Raw genomic sequence first — 17,147 nt, 5'->3', positions numbered from 1 at the left:
AGATGGATTTTATTTTAAAAATCTGTTATTTTCTTTTCTATTTGGATGTTGTTCTTGCACCAGACATTTACAGCTGGTACCTGAAAAGTTAGTTTTAATTCTGAAAAAAAAAAAAAAAAAAGCAATGTAGTTATTGATTTGAGGTCCATTTCAAATTCATGCCATACTAATGAATGCTACTGAAAGTGGAAGGAAGTCAGTTGAATTTCTGAAACCTTTCCTTTTAAGAAAGCCTATAATTTGAGTGTTTTATTAAGTTTGTTTGTTTGATCTCTGCCTTTTTCCACGTGGAACACCATATTTGTCTTATGACTAGATTAAGAATAATCTTCTTTCAGTTAAGATGGGAACTTTTGCACATGAAGGATGCCACTGATAGTGAGAAGCAACATGGACAAGTATATATCCCAGAGCCTCTCTTGAAGATGATCTTAATGTTCACATTATACTAAAACTCTTCTGGTGGTCCTGGAGCCAGGAGATGACTACAGTAATAACTTAATTTCTTTAGGTGGTGCTTTAAACAAAATTTACCTCATAAATTATGACCATTAAAGCTCATTTCAGATAAAAAATTAGACTTTATTATTCACATTCTCAAAACAGTCGGTTAAAAACTTTTGTTTGCTTTTTCTAGATAATGTTCACACATATGTTGGGAGATGCATGTTTAGCTATGACCAATAATATGAATACATCTAGCCATAAAGGGAGTTCATAAAAATAAGATACTATTTTCAGAAAGTTACTCTTCTGTAGACTTAGATCTAAAATCAAACTATAAATTATGCTGTAAAGTTATAAATTTGTGTATGTTGATATTTTTCTGTGAACATCCTAAAAGCCCATTTATATTCAAAGATAAATGTTGACAACCTGGAGAAAGCGATGTTGAATAATTACATAGCTAAATATTTCCCATGGCAGTTTTTCCAAGAAAGATAATTTCAGATATTCTGTGAAAGAAATGTATAAATGTTCTTCTATATGGCTGTGTATATAGTTTAGTGATGTGCCACATTCAATAGCTGTTTAATATTTCCTTAGAGGAATAATTGTATCTGATTATAAAATAAGATTGAAATGTTCTAATTAGGAGCTGTGAGCTTTTGCTGAAAAGTAATAGAGACGATTTTTTTTGGTGCGTGTGTGGTGCTGGGGATTAAACCCATGGCCTTGTACATGTAAGGCAAGCACTCTACCAACTGAGGTATATCCCCAGCCCCTGAGGCAATGTTTTTTTTTTTAATATTTTTTTTTAGTTGTAGATGGCCCTAATACCTTTATTTTGTGTGTTTGTTTGTTTGTCTTAATGTGGTGCCAAGGATCAAACCAGTGCCTCACATATGCTAGGCAAGTGCTCTACCACTGAGCCACAATCCTGGCTCAGCAATGGATTTTTGATCATGCAAACATCCCAGTCATTTTTAGTAGAAGATCAGAATTAATGCTACTATTTAGTTTAGGTAAAGATTGCAGTAGTAATGGCAGAAGGATATTATAATAGAACAAAGAATTTATAAAATCTTGATTGCATAATCAATGACAGTATTTCATGTGATCTTCTAAAGATCACTTCTGTATTAAAAGAAAGCTAAAAGGTAAAAGGCTATAATTCATGCATTTTCCCAATTAAAAAAATTACTTGGTTCTTTTACTTTGTTTTTTATAGCCAAATGGTGCAAAATGCATTCCAATACGAGACCGTGGCTTCCTAGTGCAGGTATGAGTCAAGACTCTATCTGTTGTGGAAATATTTTAGTCCTTACTGGGCTTTCAAAACATTTATGAACACGGCTAAATTATTTCTTTCTGTTGTTTTATTCAGACAATTGAGTTTGCTGAACAACGGATCCCCGTATTGAATGAGTACTGTGTGGTTTGTGATGAGCCACATGTGTTTCAAAATGGCCCCATGCTTAGGGTAAGTTCTTGCTGGTAGAGTATCAGTATTGGTTTAGAATATAAATGAAAAATGTTGAAATGTAAAAATAAATAAGTAATGTACCTTATGTTAAATATTCTCTTGAGCAAATTAGTTAACATACTGAATGATATAATTTACAAAAATGATTAGTATTATTTCTGAAGGGAGTCTATGAAAGAGCAAGTAGTCTGGTATTGGGAAAATGTTTCTTATGTGTCTTTTATCTGTCTATCCATTTGTACTTATATCTATCCTGATGTTGAGTGTTGGATATTGTAGACTTAATAAATACTGTTTATAAGGTCAAATAACAAGGATACTTAGATAATAATTATTAAAAATTCTACAATTTAAGATGCTTACTTTAAGGAGGAGACTGTATGCCCTATGTTGGTTAGGAGAGGTACACAGTAGCAGTAGGAGAATCAAAAGAAAGATTTCCAAAAATTGCCAACTTGACACATTTGGGACATTATCAAGGGAACACGGTAGTAATGATCACTGTACATATGTGCATTTTGGGGGAGAATTGTTCAGTTTAAAAATTTTTTTCCAGTTTTTTCTGATAAACTTCATATAACATTTAAATCACTGAAGTATACAATTAAGTGGTTTTAATCATGATGTTGTGCAACAATCAATACCAATTTCTGGACATTTCTTTACCATAACTATTAGCTGACATTCTCTCCCCTCATTCCATGGCAACTACTAATCTACTTTTTGTTACTTCTCGATATTTGGTATAAATGTAGTCATACAATATGTGACCTTTCATCTTGGGCTTCTTTCACTTAGTATCATGATTTCACTTTTCATTCTTGTAGCATGCCTCAGTATACTTCACTCTTTTTTATGGCAGAATATTCCATTATGGATATACCATATTTGATTATTCATTCATTAGTTGATGGAATTGCTGAGACATGTTAAATTGTAATTAATGTGTGTGTGTGGTGGGGTACTTTAGCTCAAACTCAGGTTTGCACATGGTAGGCAAGCACTCTGGCGGTAGGCTGTATCCACAGCCATTTTTATTTTGAGACAGGGTCTTCCTAACTTGCCCAGGCTGGTCTTGAACCTGTGATCCTCCTTCCTCAGTGCGCCTAGTAGCTGGAATTACAGATATGCACTACCACCCTGGGCTTGTTTAACTTTTTGTGGAATGGATAAGCTGTATCATTTTATATTCCCAATAGCAATGTACGACATTTCAGTTTCTCCACTTCTGGTTATTCTCTTTTTAAAAATCATAGTCATCTTAGTGGTGTAAAGCAGTAGTTCATTGTAGTTTTGACAAGCACTTCTCTAAGAACTAATGATTTTTTTTTGTGCTTAGTGACCATTTGTATGACTTTATAGAGAAATGTGTATTCAAATTGTTTTTCCCATTTTTATATTGGATTATTTTTATTTTTATTGGTAAGTGCTGAGTTCTTTATATATTCTGAATTCTAAATTTTTATTGTTAGATCTTTATCATGTATATGATTTGAAAATATTTTCTCATGTTCCATGGGCTATCCTTTCATTTTCTTGGTAGTGTCTTTTGACACAGATTTTTATATTTTGAGAGTGTCTAATGTATCACAGTTTTTCTTTAGTTATATGGGTTTCTAATAGTATGTCTAAGGAACCATTGCACAGCTCAAAGTTACAGGATTTACAGTTAATATTTTATTCTAAGGTTTTTATGTATAAGTCACTGATCCTTTTTGAGTTAATTTTCAGTATGTGGTGTGAGGCTCGGGTTCAGATTCATTCTTGCAGGTAGATAACCAAATGTTCCTTTTCCTATTTGTTGAAGAGACTGCTTCTGTACTGAATGATCTTGGCACCCTGTTGAAAATGTTTGAACTTAGATGTACTGGTTTATTTCTGGACTCTTGATTATATTTTTCACTGGGTTTTATATCTAAGACTGTACTACTCTGTCTTGATTAATGTAGCTTTGTAGTAATATTGAAATCCAGAAGTATGAATTCTTTTTGATCTCCTCTAATAGGATTGTTTTGACTGTTTGGGGTCCTTTGCAGTTACATTATTTACTTTTTTTTTGTAATATTTTTGTCTCTTTTCTGGTTGAGATATGTCAGATGTGTATTAATTCTTTTAAATATATGGTAGCATATTTATATGAGTAGAGTTGTTTTTAGTATTTGTCTGTTTTTTACATATAGCAATACTAATGTCTATTTTATTCTGCTGCCCTTCCTATTCCCCTTCCCCTAGTATTTGTCTTCTTCTTTAAAAAAAATATTTTTAGTTGTAGGTGGACACAATACCTTTAATTAATTAATTATTATTATTTTTTTTTATGTGGTACTGAGGATTGAACCCAGTGCTTCACACATGTTAGGCAAGCCTCTACCACTGAGCTACAATCCCAGCCCTCTTATTATCTTCTTGATATTAGTGGAGTTTTTGTGGTATTCTTTGCTTGATTCTTGATGATGAAGATTTGTCATTTCTGTGTTAGTTAGCTTTCTATCCATCACTATAAGAAAATACCTGAAATACTCAAACTATAAAAAGAACAGGATCATTTTGGCTGAGCTTTGGATGTCTCAGCTGGCCCCAAGGATTTGGCCCTAGGTTGGGACAACCCATCATGCCAATAGCATGTGGTGGAGCAAAACTAGTCACCTCATTGCCAGGAAGCAAGAGAGAGTGAGAGAGAAAGAGAGAGAGAGAAAGAAAATACATAAAGAACTCCGTTTGTTTCCCATGGGAAGTCTCTTCCAATGATGCATTCTCCATTTTGATCTGAGGATATTTTAATTTCTCCTTAATTGTTTGAATGATAATTGTGCTGGACATAAGATTCTTGGTTGATAGGTCTTCTGCACTGTGAGCAGATTTGAAGTGCTCCTCTCTATAGCACTTTGAATTTGTCATCCTACTGCCATCTGGTGATCACCATCTCTAGTGAGAAATGATTTTGTTAAATTGAGGATCCCTTATGTATATTGAATTACTTCTCTCACTGCTTTTAGGATCTGTTGTCTGTCTTTGGTTTTTAGCATATTTCACCATATTTTGAGTTCCTTGGATTTCTTGGCATTTTTCATTAATTTGAGGGTTTTTTGTTTGTTTATTTTAAATAACACCATGTATCTTCAAATATTCTTTCTGCATCTTTTCTCTCCTCTTGCCTTCTGGGACTCCCAAATCTGTAATTTTGTATGTGGTAGTGTCCATTAGGTCTTTTAGGGTTTATTTACTTTTCTTAATGATTTTTTATTGCTGTTAGTTTCTAATACCTGACCTACCGTCAAGTACATGATTCTTCTTTCTGCCTACTTAGGTTGGCTTTTGAGTCTTTCCATAATTTCTTTTTCTTTCTCTTCATTTTAGTTACTGTGCTCTCTAGCTCAAGAATTTCTTTGTGGTTATGTTTTGGTGAATTCTATGTGTTGCTACTCTGTGGGGATATTGTCTTTCCTTTTTTTTCTAAATTAATTAATAAATTCTTTTTTTGTTTGTTTCTTTTAGCTCTTTGATCCTTTCATAAATAGATAATATAAAGTGTTAGCATAGTAAGTTAAATATCTATGCTTTCTCTGTTACCCTTTTTTTTCTTCCTTTAAATATTTATTTTAGTTGTCAGTGGATCTTATTTATATGTATTGGTGAGAATCAAATCTAGTGCCTCACACATGCAAAGCAAGCACTCTACCACTGAGGTATGACCCCAGCCCTACCCTTTCTCTTGATTACCTTTTTCCTATATGTTACTTTCTTATTTCTTTGCATTTGTCATTATTTTTTTTTATCAAAAACATGATATTTTGAATATGATAATAGAGCTACTTTCGAATCAGATCTCTGCTGTCCTAAGGATTTATTTTGTTGTAATTTCTTGTGTAATTTTTTTTTCCAAATTATTTATGGTCTTGTTTGGCCCTTCAAGTTTTGTTCATTTAGTGGTCAGCTAATTGTTGAAGCACACCCAAAACCTCTTTCAGTTATTGTCAAGGGGCTCTGTGGGTAATGTCAGGGTATGCATGAGATTCTAGTCCAGTGATTCTCAATATGTTTGAGTGTGTCTGTCACTTACTTGAGGAATGGAAATCCTGCTGAAACAAAGTCACTTGAGAAACCTGACAGTCTATATTTTTGTGTATCTTCCTTGCTGTGGCTTTTAGACTGCTCTTAATAACTAAGGCTTTTATTTTCTAAATGAAGTTAATAATACTCAGCGATCATTTGGTCACAGTTTGAGGCATGCCCATGAAAACCTGTGAGAAACTGAGCAGGGGATAAACCAGAGTATTCTCATTTTATCTTCTAAGTATGAAGTAGGTAGATCTTCTTGTATTTAGGTCTCACTTTTGAACGGTGAATGAAAAAGTGCATCCTACTAACACCTTCTCTCCCCTCCAATTTATGGAACTTATAATTTCAGATTCTGAAACAGAAGCTCAATAATCATGCCCAGAAACTTTTAGTTCAAAAACATGATTTTTATGCATACCTAACTGAATTTTGAGTAGACATTGATTTTAATGCTCAAACAATGTCCTTTTTGTATGAAACAAATAGGGACTCTGTTAGGCCTCTTTGCCTTCTTGAGGATCTGCCTTGGTCCCTGTGGTGTTTCTCTCTCTCTCAGGGGACAGTAAACCTTTCTCCACACTGAATGTGTTTCTTGACTTAAAAAAAAAAAAAAAATTCAAAGTGTACTAAAAATACAGAGAGTTCAAGGCTTATGGGTTTGTGGTTCTTAAACTTTTATATAAACACCAGTTTTAAATCAGGAATTTATATTTAAATTGATTTTTTTGTAAGAAAGATTGTAGCAGTAAATTGAGTTTTGAAAAACTGTGGATACAAAAATAAAAATGCTGCAAAATATAATTCAAAGAATTGCAAAATGTAATTATTTTATGAAATGCTTATCTTTGTGTACACATTGAGTTAAAGCTGCTGCAGAGATGGCTTGTCTAGTTTCTTATATTAACACTTAAACAGCTCTTTATGCCTCAAGGAGATTTTATACATACCTTATCTCACTTGGTCCTCTTATCAACTCAGGCAGCTAGATGTTATTTTTCTTCTCACTTTACAGTTAGAAAAACAGATAAACACATGTGCTTCAAGTGGACAAGGTTCCACTTCTGTGTGTTTTTTATATTGAACTTACACAAAATACTGTTTGAACAAAAAGACGATAGCAGAAATGTTTGAAAACCATTCCTGATACTATATTTATCTCTATTCATAAATACATAGCTAAATTCTCTAGAGTTGCATCATTTCTCTTCAGTAAAGGATAATTTAAATTCTTTGACAATACAACTTTTCTAAAAGTACAGTTATATTCTAAAATATTCATTAGGGCTCAAGAAACTTTTTGAAACATTTTTTATTGCATTTAAATTGCTCTGATTCAAATGAAAAAGTGCATCCTACTAACACCCTCTTTCCCCTCCAATTTATGGAACTTATAATTTCAGATTCTGAAACAGAAGCTAAATAATCGTGCCCAGAAACTTGTAGTTCAAAAACATGATTTTTAAACATGGCTAACTGAAACCTTTTAAAATAAATTATATTTTAGGGACATATATAAAATTCCCTGTGCTTCTAAATGGTACATAATGAATATTGTGTAGTAAATATATTATGTTTATGTTGACAGTGGAGGGATTTGCCATGGTTTTGTTGTCTAAATTATATGGATTAATTGTTGGTTTTTTTTTTTAAAGAAAGAGGTAGAGAGAGAGAGAGAGAGAGAGAGAGAGAGAATTTTAATATTTATTTTTTAGTATTTGGTGGACACAGCATCTTTGTATGTGGTGCTGAGGATCGAACCCGGGCCGCACACATGCCAGGCGAGCGCGCTACCACTTGAGCCACATCCCCAGCCCTGTATGGATTAATTGTTTCAAGACAATATAATAATACATTAATAGCAAATTATACTTTACAAATTCAAACTAGTAGATATATGGTAAACTAAAAAAATGAATTAGTAAATAATAACACACACTTGGTTACATGTAGGCATAAATAAATTTGTATGAAAGTATTGAAATAAAACTCATCATTACACTTACCTGGTAATAGTTATTTAGTGATGGTGCTGTTTTGAATTAGGACTAGTGCTTTCTGTGTAAATAATTTCAGTGGAGGTATGAAGGTTGGTGTGGTGGTCAGAGGGTAATCGTTTCAAGGCAGAGAAGGCCTGTCCACAGTGTAAGTACTTAAGTTTCACTAAGGAAAAATGATTCAGTTTTTCATCCTCGAACAGGATTTTCTGGGAGCAGACATCTAATCTTGATCATCTAGTGTTGTTTGAGAATTTTCTTTTCGTGTGCCATCTTGTGTTGACATTTTGAACTCTCAAATGTGAATAAATGAGAAAGTATTGCTACTATAAAAAAAGTAAATAAATACGGGAATATTCCTTTGAAAAATAAAGTAATTTTCTTGAACTTGAATATTTCTTGAACTTTCTAATCCAAGTAAGTAAAACATATAGAACTGCTAATTAAAATTTCAAGACATGTTTACTTATCATGGTGTTAGCGTGTTAATAAATTAATGACAACTTTATTATCTCTGTAGTTGGCTATATTAAAAAGATGGAAAGAAATTTATTTTCATAAGAATGTGATGTATACTTCTACCTTCAGCAGGTTTTCTAGTATGCCTAATTTTTGCCTGATCACCTCTTTCCAATTTATAGTAACAGGATATTACAAAAACGAGCTTTACACATTTGGGTCTGGGAAGGAGTGCTACTTTCAAACAAAAATATACAAAAAAGAACAGGAATGTCCATAATTTGATAACGTTCTCATTTTATTATAAGATTGCAGTTTCATTACTTCAAATAATGGACCGATTGGCAAGTTTATGTGATTTGGAGCTATAGAAGTTAGAACATAAACAGGTCTCTGAGGGGATTAAGTAGATGAAAGCATTATAGGAAGCCCTGAAAAGTAAAGAATAGGGATGTCTTAGTGAAATTGCTAAAAATCATAAGAGACCAAGTCCAAATACTTTTGAATACCCAGGATTGGCAATAATGTGTTATGACAGAGATATGTAAAACCAACTGTGTCTATTAAAATTTCCCCATGTCCTTGAAATTTTTTTGTGTTAACTTTTTTTTTTAAGAGTAACTGTCACAGCCTTCTTTTTTAATTTTTTTGTTGTTGTTGTTTTTGTAGTTGTAGATGGACAGAATGCCTTTGTTTATTTTTATGTGGTGCTAAGGATCAAACCCAGTGCCTTACACATGCTAGGCAAGTGCTATGCCTCTGAGCTACAGCCTCCTTGTGTTAACTTTTTAAAAATTAACTATAAATCTACTATAGTGATGTATTATATTTCAGTAAAAGAAATAATTTGGTACTGAAGTTTCTATTGTCATATTCCCTGGAATGTATGTGTGTACATATTTATATACACATGTATTATCATACACACATATATATCTAGACATATATTTTGATGATCACAAAGTATAGTTGATTGTCCAATGTTCAAAAGAAACTAATCATTATTTATGTCACTAAATAAGCATTACCTTGATATTCACTTTAAGGATTGAAGAATTTTAGTCATAAAAACAGAGATGGATTTTTTGACAGAAGTGTTATTCAAAATGAAGAACCTTTCTTGTCACCATTTCCCCCTCAGTGAATTTTGGGTAGTTGGTACATGAATAAATTTCTGGAGCTCTTTATGATATTCAAAGTTCTTATTTCCCTGGAACTTTTGCTTGTATATATTTTTGTTATATTCAGACATCAATATACATTTGAGGTAAAGTAAATAATCAGGAATGATCAGTGCTGTTACTTTCGATCAGACTATGTGCTTTGCCTCATGAAGTGAACAAAAGAAATAGCCTAATATCCTTGGGAGAAATTGAGGTTGTAATATACGCACATAGCTGTACACACACTGGCAAAATAGAAGATTAAGTTACACATTGAAGTTGAGCAGAAAGAAGTGGAATGGAAAAGCCTGCTGTATGTATATCCATATATATATATGGCAATGTGTAAAGCTTGTGTCTGGAGACCTTTTTCAAATTAATTTCCTCCCACAGTCCCGATATTTCTGAAAGGGAACCAGACTGCACTTTTAAGGCTGACAAGGGAAATATATCAATTCCATTTTCCTCTAACATTCTCTTTAGAGGAGAGTCAACCAGAAATGTTTGTGATTGTTCAGCCCTTCTATCCGTAAAGCCACACATACAGGCTCATTCTCAACAGAGATGTTCGGAGTGGCACCATACTTGCCCACTAGCTAAGCAAAAGACTAAGCCGTCCTCTAAAAGCAGTGAGCACAGGAACAGTGGCACTAACGAATGTCTTTTGTCTGCTGTGGAGAGGCACCATGGATTGCATCCTGTTAGGCTTCATCAGCTACCTAATGCAGTGTAGCCAGGGAGATAAGATAAATCAAAGAGATGACACTATATTAGATTTGAAAGATGAGCACTTTTCCAAAGTAATTGCAGAATGCATATTTCAGAGCTGTTGACTTCAGGAGGTTATTGAAGTCCAGAGTCTTTGCAACAAAACCAATCTTTCAAGAGCTGGGTAACATGTAAGCAGAGTCATGCTTATTTCTTGCAAACAAATTTCTTAGGAAAAAGGAGTTCTCCATTGTATATCTGTCTTATAGAGCTTTTGTGTATAATCTTGTTTTTTATTTTATCATCTTAACCTTAGTATTTATTTATTTATTTATTTTAATGCATTTCATGGGGCTGTGGCTCAATGGTAGTGCACTTGACTGGCATGTGTGAGGCACTGGGTTTGAGTCTCAGACCTATTAACAACATACACACACACACACACATACATTCATGAGTCAAATATGAATTTTGTAAGAGATACAGACTTTGCTTTTTAATATATTTTCATTTATTGCTGAATTGTTCGAAGTGAAAGTGACTACAACTAATTGAAATTGATCATTTCTTATCATCTTTACAATTCTTTATTAGCAAAAGATTCTACTAATTATTACCTAAATTTAAAAATGTATTTTTTTTAAAAAAAAACAAAACATTATGGATTTTTTTAACATTCCATTTATTATGTGGACAGTCATTAATCTAATTTTAAAATTGAAAAATGGAAAGTACTGGAAAGTACTGTAATCAATTTCCGTTTCTTTTTTAGCCTACTGTATGTGAACGAGAACTGTGTGTATTTGCTTTTCAAACCCTGGGAGTAATGAATGAAGCTGCTGATGAAATAGCAACTGGAGCTCAGGTACTAACTGATACTAATCGTTCCTTCTTTTGATTCAAAACTTTTGTTGTAGTCCAATAGTTATCTTCATTCTGCTTACTTTTTGTGGGAAATTTTCAAGAGCTTCTTGTTGAAGGCGAACTGGCACTTGATATTTTTTAGATGAAGACTAAATTTTCTCTTTTCATCTTGTGTGTTTTTGACATTTTGCAGTTGCCAAGGGGAGAAATTAATTTAAAGTATTTTTGTAATTTACTTTAATTACCAAATTTCTTTAAAGTATTATTGTAATTCTTGCAGGGTGAAATTGAGTTACTAAAATGTTTGCACATGTTTTGTGTAAAACACATTTGTAGAGTTATACTGCCATAAATTGGAAATCTGTTTATTTTTAAAACTGAACTTAAAAGATAATGGGAAGAATACAAAATAAAAGGAGAGCATTTGTTTTCAAGAAGGATATAAGAGATAGGAAGAAAAATATAAAAACAATTAAAGGAACAACTTGGAAGTAAAGAATCAAGCTGTTTCTAGAAAGGAAAAGAATAAGTCATAAGGATGCCAAAATGTATTATTACTTCATGCAACTTCATGAAAATTTCAGTTGTCTGTTTTTTTCATGTAGATTGTAACTAAATTACCAATTCATGTATGAGAAGAAATTGAAAACATTAAGAATTAATAAATGTTAATTAAGAGAGGTTAGGTCAACTCTTAAATCTTATTATGAAGTGCTGTAAAATTTAAATAAAATACAGTATTATTGGCAAAGAAAAGAATGTTAGATTATCCCCAAACCCAGTCATTGTAAGTACATTTAATATATGTTAAAAGAGGGATCACATCTTCTTTTTATGAAGAATTATGTAGTAAGTGAAGTAAACACACTGGACCAACAATATGGGAGAAAATCTGTTTGACTCTTTCTTATTCTATTTATGAAATCATATTCCAAATAACTTAGAATGTTTGGAAAAATGATATGCATACTAGAGGAATGTAGCATGCCTGCCTGAGTCGGTGTTTTAGGCTTGTGCATTTATGCTGTTTTTGGAAATCCTAAAAGAAATACCATATTTTTTCATGTTATGTGCTTCACTGGAAGAAATTATGAACATTAAGGAAGAAGTATCCAGAGCTGGGTGTGGTGGCACATGCCTGTATTCCAGCGGCTCAGGGGGCTGAGGCAGGAGGATCATGAGTTCAAAGCCAGTCTCAGCAACAGCAAGGTTCTGTCATGCTGTCAGTTACACCCTGTCTCTAATTAAAATACAAAATAGGGATGGGAATGTGGCTTAGTGGTTGAGTACCCCTGAGTTCAATCTCGGTTCCTACCCCACCGTCCAAATAATGCCCATAATCTCAGCTGCTCGGGAGAGAATGAGGCGGGAAGATCCTGAGTTCAAAGTCAGCCTCAGCAACTTAAGTACTAACAACTCAACAAGACCCTGTCTCTAAGTAAAAAAAAAAAGCTGGGGATGTGGCTAGTGGTTAAGCACCCCTGGGTTCAATCTACAATTACCCCCCCACCCTCAAAAACAGTATGAAAAAGCTCTTTCCTTACACAAACATGATTATATGAAAGCTGAAATTTTTTTGAGAAGAAAAACACAGGGCCATAAGAGTTGAATAGAAAATGAATATGAATTCACAAAAGGGATGTATAGTTAGTAATGAAACATGAGAAAAAATTCAGCTTCATTAAAAATCGACAGGAAGCTGTTGTAAAGGGAATTACCAATCTTTCATTTATGAACTTCACAGGGATGGGTGGGAAGAATATTATTGCAGCATATACTCGCTTAAGTATGGGATGTTTCCTACACAGGTGACCTTGTACTAGGTGATTCAGAGTAGATAATTAACATTGATAGCGTAAGCACCTAGCCCTTCCACAGCTTAGCCAAACTATGATGCTGTACTTAATGAAACACTAAGGATTATATTTTTTAATATAATCAAACATAAATGAAAAATACTACCACAGTAGACCAATGATGTTATATATTATGAAAAAAATGATTTCATAATTAAAATAAATATTATAAATACAGCTTGATATTTCCCCTATAGCTCCTATGTACTGTTTTACATATTAAAGACTCCAAGAATCCTTAAAAGATATTTTAATTTTAATACTGACAAACCCTTAACTAGTGGGGTGTATGAAAAAATATTTATATCATAGATTTACACGTGTTTATGCGCATAGTTACTAAAAATATTTGGTAGCTCATGATTGTAATCCTAGTGACTTAGGAGGCTGAGCCAGAGGATCTCAAGTTCAAAACTAATCTAGACAACTTAGCAAGACCCTGTCTCAAAATAAAAATCTCAGTGGTAAAACACCTCTGGGTTCAATCCTTAGTAGGAAACAAAACAACAACAACAAAAAACCCTGAAGACCTCAAATAATCACTTAAAACTTGTATATTTTGCAAGATGTAACAGTTCCCTCAAATAAAACAATTAAAAACTAGAAATAGTAAGTTATTAATTAAAGGGAAATTAAATCATGCTAAAATTAGGGTAGTTAAACAAAACAATAGGTGACACTTTCCTCATCATTATATTTCTAAAAATAATGGTTTTTAAATAAAAGTGGATTTTAAAATATCTAGTGGTAGTTAGAAAACTTAAGTGTTTGATCAAATCAATTGATTGATTTTCTCTACATATTAATATTCAAGATAAATTAGTTATTCTATTAAAAGAGAGCATTCTTTTTACTACTATAGTTTAAAAAGAAGAAAAAAAATCACACACAAAAAAACTGTCTCATTCTCATTGCATCTGTTGACTCCTGCAGTTGATGGTGCTCTCTCTTGGGAGTTCTAGGAGACATGGAGATGCTCCTCACCACTGCAGGAGCCTGGGCTGGGACAAAGTGTCCATGCAACTACCATCCCAGGCCTCCAAATCCTACTCTACTTCAACAGTTTTCTGTTCTTTGTTTGGAATAGTGTGTCAGAAACATTAGATGTTACATATCTCTTTTTTGAATGAGTTTTGTGGGTGTATAGGTCTGTGTACTTGTGCAGGGTTGCTAACTAGTTTAGGTCACTGGAAATTCTGAATGTTATGATGAATGGGTATATTCTGTGAGTACATGAGACAACAACAGTGAACACAACTGATATTAGGTCACAACATCCCTCCTAGGAACATGAGAATTAGAAATTGTCCATATCCTATTATGCATTTTCAGAACACCTGTTTAAAACTCTAGAAATGGCTTTCCTTTCTTATGTCTGTGTTTAGGTGTGTCTGTTCAGGTCAATGTTCTTCATTTAGCTAGTATCAGTTTTCTATATCCAGTTACTGGAAATATAGTATATTGTTTGGGGAACTATGGAGGTGAGCCAGCCTAGCTACTGTGTAGTACTGCCTCTTAGTAAATTATGCAAATGGATCATGGATAATATAGGAATGAAGCAAATCAAAAGTCATTAGTAGACATTGACAGAGTAGGAAGAACCTTGATGATGTCAGGCATTTTGCTGTTCTTGGAGCATGCCAGACTTCTGTTTTGTGTGGCTTCCTTTAGCTGGAACAGTTTCTCTCCAGATAGTGGCATTTTTTTCCGTCCTGACCTCGAAAGACAGCACTCCCTTCTGCATTGTTCTTAAATACCTATTTTATTTTTATTGTTTTTAAAAGTACCAGAAATTCTATTGAAGTATATATTCTTTTAACTGAGTTTTTAATATGCATCTTCTTCTTTAGACTGTACACACCACCTGCTTATGGATTAGTCTTTTTTTTCTCATTGTCTTTACCTTGAACAAGGCTAGCAGATAATATGTACTCATAATCATAACAAAGGCTTATTAAAATATGAGTAATTAGAAATGGCACATTTTTATTTTAAATTGAGAGTTACAGTTTGGCAAAATTTGGTTAAAGTCAGGAGTTGCAGGTGTGAGAGATAGGTAGTTGTCCTGGGCTTTCTGATGAACTCCTGCTACCAGTGAGAGGGAGAAGCAGTGGCTAAACACTTGCAGAAACCTCAAGGAAAGTAACTGTCTCGTGGGTGTGTTTTAAGGTGGTAGATCTGCTGGTGTCCATGTGTAGATCTGCATTGGAATCTCCTAGAAAAGTTGTCATTTTCGAGCCATATCCTTCTGTGGTAGATCCTAATGATCCTCAGATGCTGGCCTTCAACCCCAGGGTAAGTAGGCATTGTAACACATCAAGAACTCTGGTAACAGTAAAAGAGATGTTCTCTTTCTCTCTGAATGTCCTATGTCATCAAGCAGATCCACAATTTCTTAAAGTTCATTGAAGTGTTTTGGGGGAGGATTCTGATTTTATGTAAACTAGGCCTTAAAATTTTATTATTTATTTATTTATTTATTTAACTTTAATTTCTTTATTCCCTTCCTCCTCTCCCTTTTCAGTTATCTGAAGGTTTTTGGAAGCTATATAATGCCAGTTTATACTGATATTGTTGACATTTCTTAAGAAAAACATTTTTTAAATATTTTGAGAAATAGGCAGAATCCTTCTGAAATAAAATTTTCAAATTGCATGAGGACTAAAATTACTAGTTAGTATTATTATTCATTTTATAGAAACAGCTACATAATATTTCCCTGGAAGAACTTGCTTTTGTTTTGAAGTGGCAGCAGTGCCCATATTTACCTTATGCTTACAAATGAATTATCAGAGGAGTCACATGCGCCCTGTCCTGTACTCTTTTTGGTAACAATATTCCAATCAAATGAAAATAAGAAGCCAGGCATGGTGGTGCACACCTATAATCCCAGCAGCTCTGGAGGCTGAGGCAGCCTCAGCAACTCAGTGAGACCCTGTCTCTATAATACAAAATAAGACTGGAAATGTGGTTCAGTGGTTAAGTGCCCCCGAGTTCAATTCCCAGTATGAAAAGAAAAGAAAATTTGAGATTTGAAATGGATTTTTATGTGAAGGATTCTGTGCTTACTTTATGGCCTGTTGTTTTAGTGGTGAAAGCATGATTCGAGAATTCCATGTCTGCTTTTGTATTTTGAAAACCTAACCCATAAGCTAAATATGATTTTCTATCCTGGTTTACAGAATTGCATTGTTTTCTTTTTTCTTCCCTCTAATTATAAATCCTATATTCTTGAGCCATCTTATTACAGTCTTCCCTTTTATGTATATAAAACAATTATTGGTTTTACACTGATTCAGATGGAGACTTCATGTATACAAATAATGTATTTCCCTAGTGATATGTAGCTTCTCAAAAGATTTTACTTGAATTCTGTTTTTTTTTCTCATAATGCAGAAGAAGAATTATGATCGAGTAATGAAAGCGCTGGATAGCATAACTTCTATCAGAGAAATGACACAAGTAAGTATACTGTCTTGTGGTCTTACACAGTTCATTATGTGTGGGTAGGATTATATTTTAAAATGTCTGAGTACTGACCATGTAGTGAAATGTAGATTTCCCTATTATACGGGGAATAAATAAAATCATAAAAGAATTGTTTTGCATTTAGAATATTTTAGTTAAATTATATCACTGTATTGATATGCTGAGATTTTTGAAGGGTAAGTACACAATTATAACCCTAATGCTTTATAACCCTTTAGGCTTTCACATAAAGATAAGGGCATTGAGCACATGAGGGTACATTGGGATACTTAAAGAAGAGGTGAAATCTATTACCATCTTCCTGTAATGTCAATTTCAATTGATGGTTGTAATTTCAAAACATTTTTATGTTAAAGTGACAACAAATATTCTTTAAGATGCAAATTTTGCATGCATATTTTCAATGTAACACAGAACTTAAAACTTCTTTGGAATGCCAGACTCCCTTGAGCGGGTGAGTTCATATGTGTTGTCATTAGCAGTGCTCTGGTGGAAAAGTTTCCTGAGTGTGAATCAGAATTGTTTATGGAGATCTGATACATCCCTAGGCTGGATGTCTTCCCTTTTATGTATATAAAACAATTATTGGTTGAAATAGTTATAGGTCCAGCACTTGCCATGGAATTTC

The 17,147-nt window shown here is 33.3% G+C and overlaps 1 protein-coding gene across 3 annotated transcripts in view; it reads left to right on the top strand.

The window, feature by feature from the left end:
- Parp8 (poly(ADP-ribose) polymerase family member 8) overlaps positions 1 to 17,147 on the top strand; it is a 164,242-nt gene that overhangs the window by 129,012 nt on the left and 18,083 nt on the right. The window contains exons 14-18 of one of the 3 annotated variants that reach the window (XM_005319650.5): positions 1,673 to 1,723; positions 1,829 to 1,924; positions 11,083 to 11,175; positions 15,200 to 15,325; positions 16,427 to 16,492. In XM_005319650.5, coding sequence (XP_005319707.2) covers positions 1,673 to 1,723; positions 1,829 to 1,924; positions 11,083 to 11,175; positions 15,200 to 15,325; positions 16,427 to 16,492 — 432 coding nt within the window. The remainder of the gene's footprint in view (positions 1 to 1,672; positions 1,724 to 1,828; positions 1,925 to 11,082; positions 11,176 to 15,199; positions 15,326 to 16,426; positions 16,493 to 17,147) is intronic. The other 2 variants (XM_040271765.2, XM_021722519.3) reach the window with 2 other exon arrangements.

This window comes from Ictidomys tridecemlineatus, chromosome 1, assembly GCF_052094955.1.
Source record: "Ictidomys tridecemlineatus isolate mIctTri1 chromosome 1, mIctTri1.hap1, whole genome shotgun sequence".
NCBI classification, from domain to species: Eukaryota; Metazoa; Chordata; class Mammalia; order Rodentia; family Sciuridae; genus Ictidomys; species Ictidomys tridecemlineatus.
Note: the sequence above shows the minus strand (reverse complement) of the source record. Positions and strands in the feature narration are given on the sequence as shown.